Source organism: Hemiscyllium ocellatum, chromosome 31 (assembly GCF_020745735.1).
Source record: "Hemiscyllium ocellatum isolate sHemOce1 chromosome 31, sHemOce1.pat.X.cur, whole genome shotgun sequence".
Classification (NCBI taxonomy): Eukaryota; Metazoa; Chordata; class Chondrichthyes; order Orectolobiformes; family Hemiscylliidae; genus Hemiscyllium; species Hemiscyllium ocellatum.
In genome coordinates this window covers 14395077-14416153 of record NC_083431.1, presented here as the reverse complement: position 1 = coordinate 14416153, position 21077 = coordinate 14395077, and the positions used below count along the sequence as shown (strand labels likewise).

The 21077-nt window shown below is 39.1% G+C and overlaps 1 protein-coding gene across 3 annotated transcripts in view; it reads left to right on the top strand.

Annotated features, from left to right (window-relative positions):
- Nucleotides 1-21077, top strand: part of mettl16 (methyltransferase 16, N6-methyladenosine) — a 138004-nt gene that overhangs the window by 98570 nt on the left and 18357 nt on the right. For all 3 annotated transcript variants that reach the window (XM_060848211.1, XM_060848212.1, XM_060848213.1), the window contains exons 6-8: nt 530-672; nt 13710-13779; nt 14689-14778. In XM_060848211.1, the coding sequence (XP_060704194.1) occupies nt 530-672; nt 13710-13779; nt 14689-14778 (303 nt within the window). The remainder of the gene's footprint in view (nt 1-529; nt 673-13709; nt 13780-14688; nt 14779-21077) is intronic.

Below are 21077 nucleotides of genomic sequence, written 5' to 3'. Positions count from 1 at the left end.
GTCTTGGGTAGATGCAAGTGCCATTATTGTACAGCGAGCTCGAGTGCACAATTCTTCAGAACTGAGTTGTGAACCAAATTAACAAGATTTTGGCATCTCTGATGGTCAGAACCTTAATAAAAGACTAGGTAGGGCCGTCCACCACCGGTACCTGTTGGTTGCAAATGTTTGAAAATGCTCCAGCCTTTCTCTTACATACTCTGGAGTGGTTACATTACCAAAGATCTGAAATATTTTTGTTTTGCCCTAATTTGATCGTGAGCTGCTGTAAATTATATTTTTGACTTCAAAACTATATTTTCATCCCAAGATGAAAATACCTATAAAGCATCAAAAGGATGCACCTCAATGGAATGAGTAATATTTTATCATCATTGGCTGTCAGTTATTTATTTGAATGTACACTGCAAGATAAATAAGCTGCATTATTGTGATTGTATTCCATTCCAGCTGATGGCTGTAAAAAGCGAGAAGTGTGCTGTCAATAGTTCTACTGTACTTTGATTCTAATTAGAGTTTTCACTAACAGGGTGTAAACTCCAGGAATCCAAGTCGTCCACCTCCCAGTTCTGTAAACACAGGTGGAATTACTGAAATCATGGCCGAGGGAGGCGAGTTGGAATTTGTAAAAAGAATCATCCATGATAGCCTGCAGCTGAAAAAAAGACTAAGGCAAGTCATCCTTTTCAATACTTGTTTTATTGGGGAATTCCAACCCTTGTACATTGAGTTCAGCATTTTCTATTTTATTCTTGCTTGAACAGCATTTATTTGCTGCCCCTATACTTCCTTGAGAAGGTGCTGGAAAGTTCTCTTGATCAACGACATTCCATATGGTGGAGGTAACCACAGTTTTGTTTGTGTCGGATTTCTAGAATTTGACCCAATGATAACGAAGGAACAGCAATATAGTTTCAAGACAGATGATGATGTGACTTGGAAAACACATGATGGCATTCCCATACATCTGCTACTCTTGCCCTTTCAAGTGGTAAAGGTCCCAGGTTTGGAAGTTGCTGTCAAAGCCACCTTAGTGAGTTGCTGTAGTGCATCTAGCATATGGTACATACTGAGCATTAATGGAGAAGGGAAGGAATGTCTAAGATGATAGAAAGACTGCCTATCTACTGCTTGTCCTAGATGGTGTCAAACCTCTCGGAGCAGCGCTAATCAAGGCACGTGGTAAGCTGTCCCGACTTGAGCCTAGTTGAATATGGATATACTTTTGAATAAGGGAGTGAGTTCCTCGCTTCTGATTTCATAGCCTGTGATCTGCTCCTGCAGTCCCCATAATTACGTACTTTGTCCACTTTGCTTTTTAGTCAATGATATCTCTCAGGATATTGATAGTGGGGGATTCATTGATGATAATATTGTTGAATAGTTTTTAAGGATGGTTAGATTCTCTCCTGTTAGAATTGGTTATTGCCTGTCACTCGTATAGCACGAATATTACTAGACATATGTCAGCCCAAGCCTGGATGTTGTTCATGTCCTGTTGCAAATGGGTATGACAGCTTTGGTCTTTGGTAAATTTGAAGGTATTGTTGTAATGGTTTTAACCATAAGCTCACAGACCAGTGTTGATAACAGTTGTCTTTGTTTTCATTCTCTTTTGTTAATCGGAATGTGGTGGAATTTTGTTAATCATTTTGTGTATGACTATAAAGTTGACACGAGTCATTATTAGGCAAATAACTTCTTCCTTGTTTCATTATTTAGTACCTTTCAGTTTTATCTCTTGATAAAGTCTGATGAGTACATTATGATTGTGACACATGCTGTCTAAAATAAAATATTAAAATTGTAATATATCGTTAATAATTTTCCTCAATCACCTGATGGGCACTTGTTAAACTTTGAACTCAATGCAAAATATTATTCAGTTTCATTGTGATTGGACAATGGCTGTTTACCCCATGAAAGATTTTAATCTGCAAAATTCTGGAAATCTCTAATAATACCGGGGACAGCACAAGATGCACAATTCTCACAGAAGCTGTCATTTGAAATGATAACCTTTCCTTTCTATTTTCAAATGCTAACTGAATTAATGCTCACTGGTCTGTGAGCTTATGGTTAAAACCATTACAACAACACCTTCAAATTTACCAAAGACCAAAGCTGTCATACCCATTTGCAACAGGACATGAACAACATCCAGGCTTGGGCTGACATATGCCTAGTAATATTCGTGCTATACGAGTGTATTGAAAGCATGTATTGGTTTTATGTCATGCCTCATACTTTTAATATCCAGACATGTTCTAAGTGACAGAACTTTGAAACAACCATTAAATAAAATTCGAAAGCGTGCCTGATTATTGCTTTGGCTCCAATTGTTAATAAATTTAGGTCAAATGATTTGTGTGTTCCATGCTCAAAAATTATGTCATGCCAATCCATCCTACAATAATCTATCCGTCAATCTATCACAAAATTGTTCTGGGACAAGAGGCCATTCAGGCCATCATGTCTGCATTTACTCTCAGTAATTTAATCAATCTTCTACTTTTTCCTAATAAGCCTGCACATTGTTTCTATTTAAATAATCATTCAGTGCCCTCTTGAATGCCTCAATTTGCTCCACCAAATTCCAGGCAGTTCATTCCAGATCTAACTGGAATGAAATAGTTTCTTTTCACCTCGCATTTGCTTCTCCTACAAAACAATTGAAAACTGCTCCCTATGGTTGTTTATCCAAATATAAGTGGAAACTGTTTCTTCTTATCTACTTTGCCCACATCCTTGATGATTTTGAAAACTTCTATCAGATCTTCTCATAGCTTTCTCCTGTCCCAGGAAAACAGTTAGAACTTCTCCAGTCTTCCTCATGATTAAAGTGCTTCAATCCCTAGAACCATTCTCATAAAGATCCTCTGCATTTCCTCTCCAGTGCATTTATGTCCTTTGTTATAGTGTGACACCAAGAATTGTACACCGTGCTCTAGCTGAGGTCTAACCAGTGTCTAGTATAGGTTCAACATAATCTCACTGCTGTTGTACTGTGTGTTCCTAATCATAAAATTGCGAATGCTGTCTGCTTTTTTAACACTTCTCTCTACCAGTCAAAAGAGCAGTACAGCACAGTAATTTCAGTCCTCCGAGCCAATCATCATGCCCTAACAAAACTAAAAAACAAACCTTCTGCCCTTATTCAAGCCATATCCCCCTAGTCCCTTCCTATTCATGTAGCTATCCAGGTGGCTCTTAAATGTGCCTGCTTCCACCACCTCTTTTGGCAATGCATTCCAGGCTCCTATCACACTCTGTGTGGAAAAACTTACCTCTCACTTTGAGCCTGTGCCCCCTTGTAATGGAAACTTTGGGAAAAAGCCTCTGATCATCTATTCTATCTGTGCCTCTCATAATTTTGTAAATCTCTATCAGGTCTCCTCTCAGCCACTGTCTTTCTCATGAAAACAATCCTAGTCTTTTTAACCTTTCCTCATAGCCAGTGCCCTCGACCAGGCAACATCCCTGTGAAGCTTCTCTGTGCTCTCTCCAAAGCTTTCACGTCTTTCTGGTAGCATGGCGACCAAAACTGTACACAATACTACAAATGCCACGTTTAATGATTTATGCGTATTTATACAGTCAGGTCACCATGTCCATTTACTGTCAGCCTCAATTTACAGATCACTGCACTGCCCCATGTTTATTTCCCACTGCTGCCCCAGCTCTTTCAGAAGTGTTGCTGAACTAACATACCTTGGAGTGCAGGTTCATAGTTCCTTGAAAGTGGAGTCACAGGTAGATAAGATGGTGAAGAAGGTGTTTGGTACGCTTACTTGTATTGGTTAGTATATTGAGTACAGGAATTGGGAAGTCATGTTGCAGCTGTACAGGATGTTGGTGAGGCCGTTTTTGAAATACAGTGCGCAATTTTGGTTTCCCTGCTACAGGAAGGACATTGTGAAACTCGAAAGGTTCAGAAGAGATTTACAAGGCTGTTGCCAGGGGAGGAGGGGTTGAGCTATAGGGCGAGGCTGAATAGGCTCTGGCTATTTTCCCTGGAGTATTGGAGGCTGAGGAGTGACCTTGCAGAGCCTGTTAAAATCACGAGGGACTTGATAGAGTAAATAGACAATGTCTTTTCCCGGGGGTGGGGGAGTTGAAAACTAGAGAGCATAGGTTTAAGGTGAGAGGGGAAAGACTTAAAAGGGACCTAAGGGGCAAATTTTTCACATTGAGGGTGGTGCGTATATGTAATGAGCTGCCATGGGAAGTGGTGGAGGCTGGTACAGTTACAGCATTTAACAGGTGTGGTTAGATGAATAGTAAGGGTTTGGAGGGATATGGGTCAAATGCTGGCAAGTAATTTAGGACATCTGTTCGGCGTGGACGAGTTAGACCAAAGGGTCTGTTTCTGTGCTGTTCATTTCTATGACTCTAGGTCACTCTGCTCCTGCACAAACTTCAGAATAGTACCCTTTATGTTATACGTTTCACCATGGTCTTTGTACCAAAATATGTCACCTGACACATTTTCTGCATTGAATTTCACAAGCCAACTATCTTGTAAATGGCAAATTAAGAAAGCAGTTTCTTGTGGATACTGGAAATAAGAAATTAAAAGAAGGACATTTGATATCTTTGGCAGATCTGGCTAAATCTGGAGAGAAGCACAAAATTAATATTTTCAGTTAAATGCTAAATGCAATATTATGAAGAAAAATCATATTCAGTTTGATGTTAGTTCTGTTTTTGCTACACAGATGCTGTTAGACCAGCTGAGTGTTTTGTTTTTAACACCTGATGTAATGGCCACAAATTTGATTTTGCTCAAGTACAAATAAAATGCATAGTGAGTTGATAAAGCACAGGTGATTCCAACTTTTCCTCAGTAAAATACCTTGCTTTGTATAATTGAGTACCCGTTCGATCCAACTTTGATTCCTTAGTATTTTAGCAACATATCATATTTGTACATTAGGACACAGGATTCAGTAGTTTTGAATATTTATTAACCATTTGAGTTATTAACTACAGTGTGTATTCAACTAAGTTATTGAACACTCATCAGAAAGCTATCATAAAGAAATCCTTTTTTACATTTGCTGTATAGTGCTCGAGAGCAGTTTTTCTTGTTTTCAATTGTTTAAGTGATTGTTCTTAAAGGTAATTTGAAGTTGTTTCTCGAATTTAAAAGGTAATGAGAAGTATCACTATTCTGAGAAACCTAAAGGGAAATGTTGTGTAAGAACTGGCTCTAGCCTTTTAATAAAATTTTGAGATCAACAGTTAAGCAGCATAAGATATCGGCAACAGGAGTAGGCTGTTGGCTACTCAAGCCTGCTCTGCCATTCAATAAGATCATGGCTGATCTGGCATTCCGCGCTGGAGAAAGTGAGGACTGCAGATGTTGGAGATCAGAGCTGAGAATGTGGAGCTGGAAAAGCACAACAGGTGAGGCAGCATCCAAGGAGCAGGAGAATCAATGTTTTGGGCATAAGTATAATTCCTGATGAAGGGCTTATGCCTGAAACGTCAATTTCCTGCTCCTCTGATGCTGCCTGACCTACTGTGCTTTTCTGCATGTCTGTTTGGCTTGTCCTTGGATGGATGCGTTGTCCCAGTCAAAGTGGTGTCCTTCCTTATCTGTATGTAAGGATACTAGTGAGAGAGGGTTATGTCATTGTGTGTCACAGTAGAGCGAACAGCCAATGGGGAACTTCAAACCAGCATCTACAGGAAAACAACACATATGGACCAAATATTGAACTACAGAAGCAATCATTCCAAAATCCACAAACAAAGCTGCATCAGAACATTATTCCTACGAGCCACCACACAATGCAGCACAGAGGAACTATGCAGAACAGAAGTAAATCACCTGTGTGTTCAAAAAGAGTACCCAATGAACACAGTCGGCCGATTTCTCAGCAACAAACCCAAACAAAATACCGTGCAAGAACTGTAACAAACACTACTGGGCCAAGCCAAACAGAGACACGCACGAGAATTCCTAGAAGCATTGCATTCCAACTGGAACTCTGTCAACAAACACATTGACTTGGACCCCATTTACCAACCCCTGAGAAAAAGAACAGGAAGTGACATCACCACGGGGAATGACATTACCAACCCAAACATATAAATAGAAAGCAAGAATCATCAGCAGTGCTTCATCCAGAGGCTCACTGAAGATGTTACCTAGCATGGTGACAAAATGTCAGAAAATGAACTTTCCAGCTCAGCGAGCAAACCTACATCCAGATCCTCAACCTGAGCTACAAATCGTCTCAAAACTCGCTAACACCTATAGGTGCAATATGCTAAAACTGGCCCGAAAATGGGAAACAAATGCCATCTAGGAGAAAGTGAGGACTGCAGATGATGGAGATCAGAGCTGAAAATGTGTTGCTGGAAAAGCGCAGCAGGTCAGGCAGCATCCAAGGAGCAGGAGAATCGACGTTTCGGGCATGAGCATTGAAGATTCCTTATCTGTGTGTAAGGATACTAGTGAGAGAGGGTTATGTCATTGTGTGTCAAGAGTAGAGCAAACAGCCAGTGGGGAACTTCAAACCAGCATCTACAGGCAAACAACACATGTGGACCAAATATTGAACTACAGAAGCAATCATTCCAACATCCACAAACAAAGCTGCATCAGAACATTATTCCTAAGAATAATTCCTGAAGAAGGGCTCATGTCCAAAATGTCGATTCTCCTGCTCCTTGGATGCTGCCTGACCTGCTGCGCTTTTCCAGCAACATATTTTCAGCAACAAATGCCATCTGACAGAGTGCCACCTGCAAGCAACTGTAGTTCCTGCATGAATGCATAATAAAACAGGTGCTACCTAAAAGTCTTAAATACAAACCTCTCCTTAACACCCCACTGGCCAAAAGAATAACAGAGCAAAACAGCCACAGAATGCTTAGAGAAATAATTAATGATGCCCACAACAGACTCCTTAAATAGGTCCAGGAAATTTGGCACCAAAAGTCTTTACTCAGTCATGCAACAAACTATGAATGGACAGACACAGTACAACAAGCCATAGATATTAGACAGTGACAAACACAGACTCCCCCCAAGAATTCCTGAAGACCATCAAAGACACTAAGATAGGAGAGGATGAAATAATGGTCATTTTTGATGTAACAGCCCTATTTACATCAATCAATATAAACCTGGCCAACGAAACTCTGATTACACTATTGGCGGCACGGTGGCACAGTGGTTAGCACTGCTGCCCCACAGCACCAGAGACCTGGGTTCAATTCCCGACTCAGGTGACTGTCTGTGTGGAGTTTGCACGTTCTCCCGTGTCTGCGTGGGTTTCCTCCGGGTGCTCCGGTTTCCTCCCACAGTCCAAAGATGTGCGGGTCAGGTGAATTGGCCAGGCTAAAATGCCCGTAGTGTTAGGTAAGGGGTAAATGTAGGGGTATGGGTGGGTTGCGCTTCGGCGGGTCGGTGTGGACTTGTTGGGCCGAAGGGCCTGTTTCCACACTGTAAGTAATCTAAAGACCCAAAGACACATACACCAAACACCTCAAACTTCATCAGCAAGGATAGTATCGTCAAGTTAGTGGACCTATGCCTTACCACCTACTTCACCTTTAACAACAAAACCTGCAGATGAACTAATGGAACACCCATGGGATCTCCGATATCAGGGTTCTTAGCAGAGACAGAAATGCAGAGACTCGAACAAACAGCTCTGTCAACTATCCAACCAAACTTTGGGTCCGCTACATGGACGACACCTTTGTCATCACTAAATGAAATAAATTAGAGGAAACCTTCAAGACCATCAATAATACTCTTACTGGCATAAAATTCACTTAAGATGAGGAAAAGAACAACAAACTGCTCTTCCTAGATGTCACAGTAGAGCGAACAGCCAATAGGGAACTTCAAACCAGTGTCTATAGAAAAAAACACATACGTACCAAATATTGAACTGCAGAAGCAATCATCCCAATATCCACAAAAGAAGCTGCATCAGAACATTATTTCAATGAGCCACCACACACTGCAGCACAGATGAAATCATTTATACAGTGTATTAAAAAAGAACGGGTACCTAATGAACACGGTCCACCGATTTCTCAGCAACAAACTCCAAAAAGCAGACAAACGCATCCAGAAACCATAGCTACTTTTTCTTACATCAAAGACATCTCGGAAATGACTGCCAGACTACTCAGACCCCTTAGCATCATAGTAGCCCACCAACACACTAAAACAGCAGCTCATGAACTTGAAAGACCCTTTACAGACAACAAGCAAAACTAATGTCATTTACGAAATACCGTGCAAGAACTGTAACAAACACTACATTGGACAGGCAGGCAGAAAACTGGCCACAAGGATACATGAATATCAACTAGCCATAAAATGACATCACCCACTCTCACTCGTATTGTTACATACGGATGAGGAAGGACACCACTTCGATTGGGACAACACATCCATCCTAGGACAAGCCAAACAGAGACACGCGCGAGAATTCCTAGAAGCATGGCACCAACTGGAACTCTATCAACAAACACATTGACTTGGGCCCCATTTACCACCTCCTGAGAAAAAGAACAGGAAATGACATCACCACACGAAATGACATCGCCAACCCAAAGAAACCCAAACATATAAATAGAATGCAGGAGCCATCAGCAGTGCTTCGGTTCAGAGGCTCACTGAAGATGTTACTTAGTATGGTGACGAAACGTCTGAAAACAAACCTTCCAGCTCAGTGAGCAACCCTACATCCAGAACCTCAATCTGAGCTACAAATCTTTTCAAAACTCGCTAAGAAGATTTATTCAGCCCAGTTCTGAATTGGCTGAGTTTATGGGGAAGAGCTTCATAAAGAAAAAAATTCAAAAATCTGTGTGGGAGTAATGTTATGGATCAGTATAGTTGGAACCTATGTTGTTAGATGGTATTGAAACATTTTCTGGCCGAACTGCATAAACAGGCCCAGCACAAAGGTAGGATTATGAATTCAACTTAAAAATGCTTTGTCTTAATATTAATTTTATTAAGTTGTAAGTATTGGATGAAGGTATCCACAATTCAAGCAAATAAATTGAACTTGTGTCCTGCTGATTAGTTTGCATCTCTCCGTAAGCAAAATATCTTTTTCTGGCCTCATACATGGAGGGAGAGTTCTGGTGTGATGTGGCAGATGTGGTGGCTGTCTTGATAACACGGAAAGCAATGATGAGTATAATTGTATAAAACATTTTAGAAAGAGTAATTCATTTGAGCACTATTATGTTGCTGGATAAAAGCACATTTCTACACTAGATTAGGATCTTCCTTTATCATTTCATGAGGGTGCCTCATGGCGTGTTTTACTTGAGGAAGGGGAATAAAAGGTAAGATTAATGGAATTTATGCCAAATTATAGTGCTCAAATAGCTATGAGCAAAAGATTGGTTGAAGAATTGAAGAAGAAAATTTTTTTTCTTTAAAAAAATCTAGACAGCAAAGTGGAGCAGCGCTAGCGTTTTGGGAGTGAATTTTATTGGGTACTGCAAAGACAATTGAAGGCACACCTGATGGAATGAAGGAAGGAGGTAGCACAGAAGCCACACAATGATAGCTCACGATGTCACGCCAATGATGCAAGGCTAGAGGAGGTCATAGAGTGTCAGAAGGTCATGGAAGAATTTGTAGACTAAAACCTTTAAAGGCAATTATATCAATACTACATACAGGAAATGTGCAAAAATAACTTTCAGTAACTGAAGAATACAAGCTTATACAAAAAAAATTCACTCAGATGGAACTTATGCATGTACATCTATCAACATCTCTCTTTATGTCATATTCATCTTATTCAGATCAAGTGGTGTTCTCAGGTCCTATCTGCAGGCTTCATCACTGACTGCAAATTTGTGTAGGGGGAATATCACTGGATAAACTCACGAGGTCCAAGCTCATATTGTGCTTGGGATTGCAGCAGATCTTTTTCTTTTTATTGCTTTATGGGATATGAGTGTCACTGTCAGGGCAAATATTTGGTCCCCATCCTAATTGCCCTTGATCTGAGTGGCTTGATAGGTATTCCAAAGGGTACTTAAGAGTTAACCATACATCTTTTTCTCGAAAAGATGTTGGTGAACCAGGTAGGATTTGACCAAAATTGAAGATGGTTTTGTAGTCACCATGACCAAGCCTGGCTTTTAATTCCAGATGTTATTAATCAAACTGAAATTTGACCACTTGCCAAAGTGGAATTTGAACCTATGGCCCAGAATATGAGCTTGGACTTCTGAGTTTATCCAGTGATATTCCCCCTACACAAATGAGCAGTCAGTGATGAAGCCTGCAGATAAGACCTGAGAACACCACTTGATCTGAATAAGATGAATATGATATAAAGAGAGATGTTGATAGACCAGTCAATGTTTTGGATCTTTGAACTGGTGAATAGCAACAGTAAAAATAAATACAAGTTGTAACTTTGAAGATGGACGAGGGAGATCCAGTAGATGCATTGTACCTGGACTTTCAGAAAGCTTTTGATAAAGTTCCACATAGGAGGTTAGTGAGCAAAATTAGGGCGCATGGTATTGGGGACAAAGTACTAACTTGGATTGAAAGTTGGTTGGCTGACAGGAAACGGCTCCATTTCGGAATGGCAGGCAGTGACCAGTGAGGTACCGCAGGGATCAGTGCTGGGACCCGCAGCTTTTTAGAATATATATTAATGATATAGAAGATGGTATTAGTAATAACATTAGCAAATTACCTGATGATACTAAGCTGGGTGGCAGGGTGAAATGTGAGGAGGATGTTAGGAGATTACAGGGTGACCTGGACAGGTTAGGTGAGTGGTCAGATGCATGGCAGATGCAGTTTAATGTGGATAAATGTATGGTTATCCACTTTGGTGGTAAGAACAGGAAGCAGATTACTATCTAAATGGGTTCAATTTAGATAAAGGGGCAGTACAAAGAGATCTGGGTGTTCTTGTACACCAGTCAATGAAGGTAAGCATGCAGGTACAGCAGGTAGTGAAGAAGGCTAATAGCATGCTGGCCTTCAAAACAAGAGGGATTGAGTATAGAAGCAAAGAGGTTCTTCTGCAGCTGTTCAGCGCCCTGGTGAGACCACACCTGGAGTATTGTGTGCAGTTCTGATCTCCAAATTTGAGGAAAGACATTCTGGCTATTGAGGGAGTGCAGCGTAGGTTCACGAGGTCAATTCCTAGAATGGCGGTACTACTTTACGCTGAAAGACTGGAGCAACTGGGCTTGTATACCCGTGAGTTTAGAAGATTAAGAGGGGATCTGATTGAGACATATAAAATTATTAAAGGATTGGACATTCTGGAGGCAGGAAACATGTTTCCGCTGATGGGTGAGTGCCGATCCAGAGGACACGGCTTAAAAATACGGGATAGACCATTTAGGACAGAGATGAGGAGAAACATCTTCACCCAGAGAGTGGTGGCTGTGTGGAATGCTGTTCCCCAGAGGACAGTGGAGGCCCAGTCTCTGGATTCATTTAAGAAAGAGTTGGATAGAGTTCTCAAGGATAGTGGAATCAAGGGTTATGGAGATAAGGCAGGAACAGGATACTGATTAAGGATGATCAGCCATGATCATATTGAATGGTGGTGCAGGTTCGAAGGGCAGAATGGCCTACTCCTGCACCTATTGTCTATTGTAACTGAAATGCAGTTTTCTGAGGAGGTCAACGTTCCCTAGTTCCGTTTCTTATTGTTAGAAATGTGTTGAGATACTTCTAGATTTCATTGTTAAGGTACAGACCTGATTTTTAGAATGTTTGTGTTTACAGTATTATGACTGAGGATAGTTGGATGGCACTGTCTCTAGTCCTACAACTCCATAGTTTTCATAAAAAAACTTAAGCATTTACCCAGTTATCGATGTGTTCAGTTATATTTTTTGTCTATATTGCATTATGAATTTTTAGAATTAACTAGGTTTCTTTAATAAAGTACTACGTTCTTGATTTATTGTGAAAATAGGACTTACACAGCAAAGGTGCAAAATTGATTTACATACATTTTGAAATAGGAAAGTTTTTAAGTATTTATCCTTCAAGGAAACTCCCCCATCCGCAAGCACCATCCCATATGTACGTGGGTACACACCAATTAGAGGAGGAAAAATGAACAACTTTTTCTACAAGAGATCAATTTTAAAACAAAAAAAATTATTCAATAATTGTTCTTGAGGGAAAAGAATATAACATATGACATGTTCAAGATACCTTCGTAATGGATATCACTAAACATAAACAGTTGCCACTGGGATCTTTGAAGAGCTGTTAATACCATAATCTTTAAGAATTCGTAGGCTTTTCAAACAAATAGCTGCTCCAGTTTTCAAGTCTCAGTTTGCACTGAGAATGAATTTTCTCAGATAAGTAGGGGATGAGCAGGGTAGCTGCTTTCTCTTGACAGGCTGTATACCAACTGAATTCTCAACCAAAGCCCAAAGTCCAGGCATATGATTGCAAGTAAACGTATTCAGCATGTCCAAGCAATTTGTATAAGCCATATGACTTCCAAACTGTGACCTTAAAAGAATGCCCCAAATCCCTCATATGCTTTGGAGGGAGGGAGAAAAAGGACCAGATATCTCTTCAACTGAACCACTGTCTACAATCCTATAAAGATAATTCCTAAAAAAAAAAGTACTTTAGAGCAACAAGCATTGACTGTTCTTAAATGTTAGCGGTAGTCTGTGAAAATGCTCATCTGGATGCGTTCTAAATTAACTTTCCTGCTTGGAACTGATGATTGGTATTGCTGTGTTACGAGAACAAAATCAACTCTAGGGTAGAATTGTTTGTTTAAATCCTGATTGTTTAGTCAATTTCATGTAGAAATGTGGAAATCTCAGAAACAGCAATGTTTCTTAACTGTATTTCCAAAATGTTTTTGCATTCTGAGAAAGATGTTGCAAGAGTCACAACATGTGAGCATACTCCGATGCTGATGTTCTTTTTGTTATACTTTGGGCTGTAGGGTGGATGAGGATAGGATGAGTTTAATGTTATTCTGGTTTACTTAAAATCTTAAGAACAAATAGAGAGTAATGTTTCTTTCTGCAATACGCTGTCATGACAATTATATGCCACAAATTACACTTGACCATTCCAAGTCAGTAAGAATTTTGCTGATGTGATTGTGATTTGGTTATGATTTTGTGATTTGACTGGTGAACCTGACTACAACATAATGCCATTATTTTTTAAAAAGTTCAAAATATTCTGAATGAAAGCAATTTCCACTATACATTCCTGTGCACGCTTTATTGGAATCCACTTATTCCTTTCCTTCAGAAGTGATGCTGCATTGCCTCTATTATTAAAGGTATGCTGTAATTAAAATATGACAAGCTTACATCCGTAGTTTCCGTTCAAAGAATGAATGAAGGAAAAAACACAATTAAACATGGTTTTCAGTGGATTGAAGGCATACCAATAACTATCACTATTGTCGATATACAAGAATAGAAGAAGGTTTATAAATAGAATTATTAAGTTTGCCTCTGATGACTTGATGCTCTTTTGTTCCAAGGGCACAAGTTTTGAAGTGTAGAACAATTTTTGCTGCATGGTCAGATAATATATGTATGGTACAGGAATGTTGGGAAGTTGATAGAATTGACTGACATAAATATATATTTTTGTTTTACAGCTTACTCTTTGTTTTACAAACTGGTATATCTTGGATAGTATTGATTTTCTAAATTGATTTATTTATTTCTAGGTGGTACAGCTGTATGCTGGGAAAGAAATGCAGCTTGGCTCCTTTAAAAGAAGAACTTCGACACCAAGAGGTAAGAATTGAGATTTGCAGGGGAATCAGAAAAGAACAAGAGATTGGGCTCCACCTTTTAAAAGAATATCACTTGCCGTTCTGTCCAATAATTTAAATTATATTTTTTAAATGTCTGAGGTATTGGAAAGTTTGGTAAATTTCAAATGCAAATTCTGATATTTAAGATGATTTGAGCATTTTAAGCATTTGTTTGCTTGTCATTTGTGATGTATTGTGGAGTTCTGAATTCCTAAAACAGTAGACAAAGTTTGCATAACCAAGTCGTATTTCTTTTGAGCAAGATGGAATCAACAACTCATTGATAGTGTTTATTGAGGTCTTAGTACTAGCACATTGATTATGTTTCCCCACATGATAAACTTCATGTATTTTTTGGGTGATCAGAAGGAAGCACACAGTGAAATCAAGGCACTTTGCAAAATTGAAAGCTAATTAACATCTCTGTGACTGTTGTCAGATTGTAAACGAACCTGATTTCTCCATGACCTTAAGGTTTAATAGAAGATAAATCATTTTTAAAAAAGGACAATTTGAAAAATAACAGTCTTTCTACAGTTTTAAAGAATGACCTTTTTATGAGCTATTTTGCAGAAATATAAACAAAATTACCAATTCTTACTCCAGGATTTAATTATGAATAGTTTGAATTGACAAATTGATGGCATGCTGTATCGTTTGAATTATATACTCCTTTATATGAATGTGAATGTACTTTTTTAAAAAACTAAATATTGATTATCTTATACTAAGTAGCACATCACTTTGGAACTTAGTTTGCATTTTTGTTACTGCATCTGTCAGTGATTGACATAACTAAAATTGACAGCCTTAGGCTAAATGCATCAAATAATGTGCAATCAGTCAAGCTTTTGTTTTTGTGTCTAAGCACCTGCTGTATGTCATCCAGGTCCCTAAGGTCACTCATACTGAATTCTGTCAAGGACGAACCATGAGGTGGGCTTTGGCATGGAGTTTTTATGACGATGTAATTATGCCAGTAAGTATTACTTTCAGAGAGACTTAATCAGCCCTCGTGCTTCCATTACAATTTCATACACAGTGCAAGATGACAACTTAGATTAAAATATTTCGGTGATCATACTTCATTTGTTATGTGGAATTTAAATGTATATGGTGCAAAAGAGTACAGAATTATTGTGCTTTTTTAAACTCCAGCTTTATTGAGAATACTGAGCTGTAAAATTAATATATATTTAAACATTAAATGTTTATAAAATGCCATGACCATGCTATGGCTGAATTTTGTGTGTACCAAATGAGTTAGATTAGATTAGATTCCCTCCAGCGTGGAAACAAGTCCTTCGGCCCAACCAGTCCACACTGACCCTCCAAAGAGTAACCCACCCAGACCCATTTCTCCTCTGACTAATGCACCTCACACTATGGACAATTTAGCATGGCCAATTCACCAGACTTGCACGTCTTTGGACTGTGGGAGGAACATGGAGCACCTGGAGGAATGTGCAAACTTCACGCAGACGGTTGCCGGAGGCAAGAATTGAACCTGGGACCCTGGTGCTGTGAGGCAGCAGTGCTAACCACTGAGCCACTGTGCTACCAGTTCTGGACTGGTTATGGACTAAGATTATCCTTTCTGATTTTCTGAATGTGTCTTAGAGTTTGGTTCCCGATAGGGTTAAAGGCATTTGAGATACTAGGTATTTAGCATCAAAATTCACAATGTTTTGTAAGGTGATGAATATATAAGTTCTTATCTGGATGTTTTTTAATATAATCAGCAGGGCAATTTAGCTTTCATGAAAGCCTACATCTTACCATTTTATGCAGCAAGCAAATAAGCTAGATAAGGCTCTATATACAATTATTACAGACACTTACATATTACCTGTAAGGTAGACAAATCTCCCACTGTGTTTCACAGATACGCAAGTATTTATTTCCCATTTACTTGCTACCTGGATATGGGAGATATGAAAATAGATTTGAATTCCAACCTCTGCTGACATACTTGGCTGAATATGGAAGGAGAGAGAAACACTGAAAAGTGTATTATCACAAGTTGAGTTCTGGATCTAGGTTTGCTCGCTGAGCTGGAAGGTATGTTTTCAGATGTTGCATCACCATACTCGGTAACATTAGTGAGCCCCCAGACAAAGCACTAGTGCCATGGTCCGCTTTCTATTTGTGTTTAGGTTTCCTTGGGTTGGTGTTGTCATGCCATGTTGTGATGTCATTTCCCGTGCCACTTTCAGGGAATTGTGGACAAGCACCCAAAGGGCCATCTGTTCCTCTGAACTTCCTAATGTCCATTGAGAGCTTCCTTGTGTTTTGCCTTCTTCCAAAGTGTATCACCTCCCATTTATCAGGATGAAATTACGTTTACCTGCAGGTGAAGGCAAATCAAACCACCTTTCACAGCAGTCAGCTGCTGTTTTCTGACATCAAAACGTCCAGGCAGCCAGTCTGATGTTGCTGTCAAATGGTATGCGTGTAAGATAAGTGTAATGGTGAAGCGTAGAGGACCAGAAAGTTGGGTGCCAAGTGGGAAGGAAGCCAATTAGGATGAGGGTATAGTGTCAGATAGGTAGGTGGCAAGGATCACTTTATCGTAGGCTGGGCTGGGTTGGAGAATTCAGGTTTGGCAGGTAAGATGGTTTCTGGGTCTAGCTTGAGAGGTGGTGAGATGCAGAAAGTGGGGAACATGTCCAGCAGCAGGGTAAGGGAGGAAGCAATGCAGAAGAAGCAGTGTGGGTGCAGAGCTGGGTAAGGGGGGAGCATGTTCAGCAGTGGATGAAGACGTGGTCTGGATGGGCGGAAAGAGTGGTTAGGTGTAGAGTGGGGAAAGGGGATGTCAGGTTCCTACAGGTGTGTTAAGTCAGTATCTGGGGTTGTAAGTGATCTGGTGGAGGTGTAGTTCAAGGTGTCTGAGATACATAAAGGTAAAGTCAGCATAATCTTACCAGACCGTTAGTGGTGGTTTAACCTGAAGGTCACCTTGCCTCAGGCAAGGAGAGAGGTTAAGAAGGAGAATCCTGCATGGTAAACTCAGCCAGCATGGGAACTGAATCCACACATTACCGTTACTCTGCATTGCAAACCAACATGTCAGCCAACTGAAGTTTGAAAAGTTTGAATTTAGTCATCTAACTTTTCCAAATTCTTTGTTTTAAATGGAGATTTTTGGAGAGCTCTGGGCATAAAGAAATTGTGTAAAAGAGTGATCATTTTCCTGAAAAATTCTTTTGGGGTCTGCTTTGATGAGGATTCTGCAAGGTTCCCATGTGTACCTCCTAGCTGCCCTGGAATAACCATTGTCAGGCTATCAGAAAATCTGAGCCAATAATGGCAATGTGCATTGAAGTCACACACTATACCCTGCCTTTTGGGTTTGAGAGTCAAATTAAGGATTATGCAACCTTGGAAATAAAAGAAAACAATTTTGTTTTTTGTTAAGAGAAAAGTGGGACATAGAATATCAGTGGATTTTAGTGATATGGCAACACTTCAGTAATTGACTAATGTTACTTTTATGCACATCTTCAGCACTTCTGTTCAATGCATTTAGCCCCTTGAGATCTAAACTTAATTTATATTAAAATGCTCAGAAATTACACAAAAATCCTTCAATAGTAAAATAATTTTTAAAATCCCAAAACACGCGAAGACATAAAAATTTATGACTGGTTTTGTTAACTAAACTGAAAAAAACGACATTTGTTGTTGAATTGGTGCCAGGTCATTAAAATAGGAGCAGGGATAGGTCATTCAACTCTTTGAGCCCGCTCTGCTTTTCAGTGAGATCAAGGCTAATCTTTTACTTCACTGTTTTCTTGCTCTATTCCTGAATTTTTTTTAAATTTGATGTTGCTACATTTTTAAAATTAGCTGTTAATCTGTCTCTCCCAATATTATTTACCTTTATTTTGCCTTCCTAGATATGAGTGATGAGTGGAATTTACGATAACTAAAATAATAATGTCTCAAGTGCATTTCATAAACCATTTTCTCCAAAGGCGTAACATATCTTAGTTTCATTCTAATGCACGTTTAAATATAGAAGCATAGAGTCACCACGCCTTGCTATAAGAAATTATTAAAGACCCTTGCATTGAGCTTATCATTTTTTTCAGACTCTATATCTTGGTGTCCAATCAATCACACAATTTCATTATCATCTGAAATTCCTGAGGCTATTGGGAAGAGACAAGTAGTAAGATTATGAAGCACAAAAGAGAGTTTATTATAATAACCTAGTTATATGCTGTTAAAGAGTCTCTTCATCTTGTTATTTAAGTTCATTCATAATATTACTTAAGTATTAGTATCATTAAAATTGCGCTTCTAAAATTTTGCAGGATTAACAGCATGAAATAGAATGTTTTTTAAATCACGTGGACAGCCTTGATTTCAATGGCTTTTGTATAGACACTGATTTAGTTTGTAAGAGTATAATGATTGGTTCATTATCAAGAATAAGTATATGCTTAATCGAGGGAAAAAAAAGAGTGCTGGTGGTTTCTTGTTTAACAGAAAAAATATTGTTACCTTAATACCTGGCATCTGTTCCAGAAAGCAATTCAGTATCCCACATAGCGATTCTTGTTTCCAGTAGCATTTAGTCTTGCTGGAGTTTTAAATTTATTTGAGTAATCATTTTTACAATTTGCAACAGTTGCAGAGAAAGAAGCAAGTCAATTTTTAGTTTGTTATATAATGTGAAACAAAGGTACCTCATGGTAGACTGGTTAGCAAGGTTAGATCACATGAAAGATAGGGAGAACTAACCATTTGGATATAGAACTGGCTTGAAGATAGAATACAGGGTGATGGTGGATGGTTGCTTTTCAGAATGGAGGCCTGTGACCAGTAGTATGACAGAAGGATCGGTACTGGGTCCACTGCTTTTCATCATTAATAAAAATGATTTGGATGTGAACATGAGTATGATTAGTAAGTTTACAAATTACACCAAAACTGGAGGTGTAGTGCACAGTGAAGAAGGTTATCTCAGAGTATAATGGGTTCTTGATCAGATGTGCCAATAGGCTGAGAAGTGACAGATAGAGTTTAATTTAGATAAATGTGAGGTGCTGCATTTTGGAAAGGCAAACCAGGGTAGTACTTATACACTTAATGATAAGGTTGTGGGGAGTGTTACTAAACAAAGAGACCTCGCAGTGCAGGTTTATAGTTCCTTGAAAGTGGAGTCACAGGTCGATAGGATAGTGAAGAAGGCATTTGGTATGCTTTCCTTTATTGGTCAGAGCATTGAGTATAGGAGTTAGGACTCATGTTGTGGCAGTGGCTGTACTGGACATTGATTAGGCCACTTTTGGGATACTCTATGCAGTCCTGTTCTCCCTGCTATAGGAATGATGTTGTGAAACCTGAAAGGGTTCATAAAACATTTACAAGGATATTGCCAGAATTGGTTGGCATGAGCAATGGGTCGAGGCTGAATAGGCTGGACCTATTTTCCCTGGAGCATCGGAGACTGGCAGCTGACTTTACAGAGGTTTATAAAGTCATGAGGGGCATGGATAAGATCAATAGACAAAGTCTTTTCCCTGGCATGGATGAGTCGAAAACTAGAGGACATGGTTTAAGATGGGAGAGGAAAGATTTGAAAGGGACAGAAGGGGCAACTTTTTCATGCAGAGGGTGGTGTGTGTGTGGAATGAGCTGCCAGAGTGGTGGAGGCTGGTACAATTGTAACATTTAAAAGGCAATTGGATGAGCAGATGAGTAGGAAGTTTCATTTTGTTACATTCTAAAAACTCTTGTCTTTATTTTTTGGTGGTTTTCTCCTTGAGAGTACTAAATCCAAAGCTGAGTTACGGTGCCAAAGGTGATAAGGGTCCTCCAGTTAGCTATCCAAGAGTATATTCCAACAGTGTGATCCTAGACAATGAGATTATTAATCTCCTATGTGAGATAGGCTGGGAGCTTCACAACCCCATTTGTTTTTGCTGGAGATAAATAACAAGAATTTTTAGATTTACCTCAGGACAGTTATAGTTTTGTTAGTTAATTATTATCTTGCTTTTTGTAGTGCGCTCTGTACCCTGATGTAAGATATTGGGAAGTGGTGTTAAATTTCACCAAAACATTTGCCACGGCATGATACTTCTTCCTAGACTTTACTAAAATATTAAGAGTTGCACCAGTATTTGTGAAGGCTTGGCAAGTGCTGTTTTTCAGCAGACTTCAGTAACACAGTGAAGCCCCCTGTGATACTTCTCTCTGTTACTGTATTCCCCCTGGGCACAGTATGGGATTCCCAGGCTTGTTAGTGTTTGTGTTACACAGTCTGGAGCTGCAGTACCACACCAGATGATGCATGTTAACTGCTTTGCAAATTAATGAGGCTTTTGGTATTCTTCTTCTCACTTCTCCATGTTTAGAGGTAAAGATTATGTATGTCATTGCTAGGATCTTATGATTATAGATCCTCATAATGAATAGTTTGGACATGTAATGTTTAGAAATTAGGGACTCTACCTCCTGTCTTGGGACATACGTCCTTATTAGTTTGGTCTCTGATAAGTGTGACATAACTTTTGAAGTGAATTAGTTGGGCATTTTATTTATTTTGGTAAAAAGTCACATTTAGTTTTTCTTTAAAACAATGTGTTAATGACAAATTTAACCAAACCTTAAACGGGTCTTGAAGGTATTTTAATACCTAAGGATTTAACTGCAGAGAGAAAGGACAACACCAATGATTTTCCAGTATGATTAAGAATAGCAAGTCTGTGTGTGCTGTCAAAGTAGAAAATTGAAAAACTAAGCAATTGTTAATTTAATTTTAAAAATGTAAAATTCATTTGAGTATTTAACTTATTTAAAATAAAGGCACCATCTGTTCCATTCTCTAGATATTGAGTATTGAGCACAATTACATTTTTATCATTAATAAACACATCAAAACAGAGAAGAAGCTGACATTTGTCAGTCTGGGTAGCAGCATGTTGTTAATAATGCATTCCCCTAGCCTTCCATCAGATGCACTTAACCTGCTACCAGAGTGCTGGTGGTTTCTGATTCGCAGTAACCCAGCAACAGTTCCTTGCAGTGCAGTTGATGTGCACAGCGATTAGTAATCTTCTCAGGGGGATTTTTTTTTCCTCTTTGACACACTCACCTCCTAACGACCCAGAATCAGGATAGTCTGCCAAAAAAAAAGAAAGGAGCAAGTTAAGCAGAAAAATTGGCCTTATTTCCTCTCCTTCATATGGGCAGTTGCTAAAATTTCCTGACACTTTTGCTTTTAGACTCTTAGTAAATAAAAGAAGGTATGTCAGTGATGAAGGA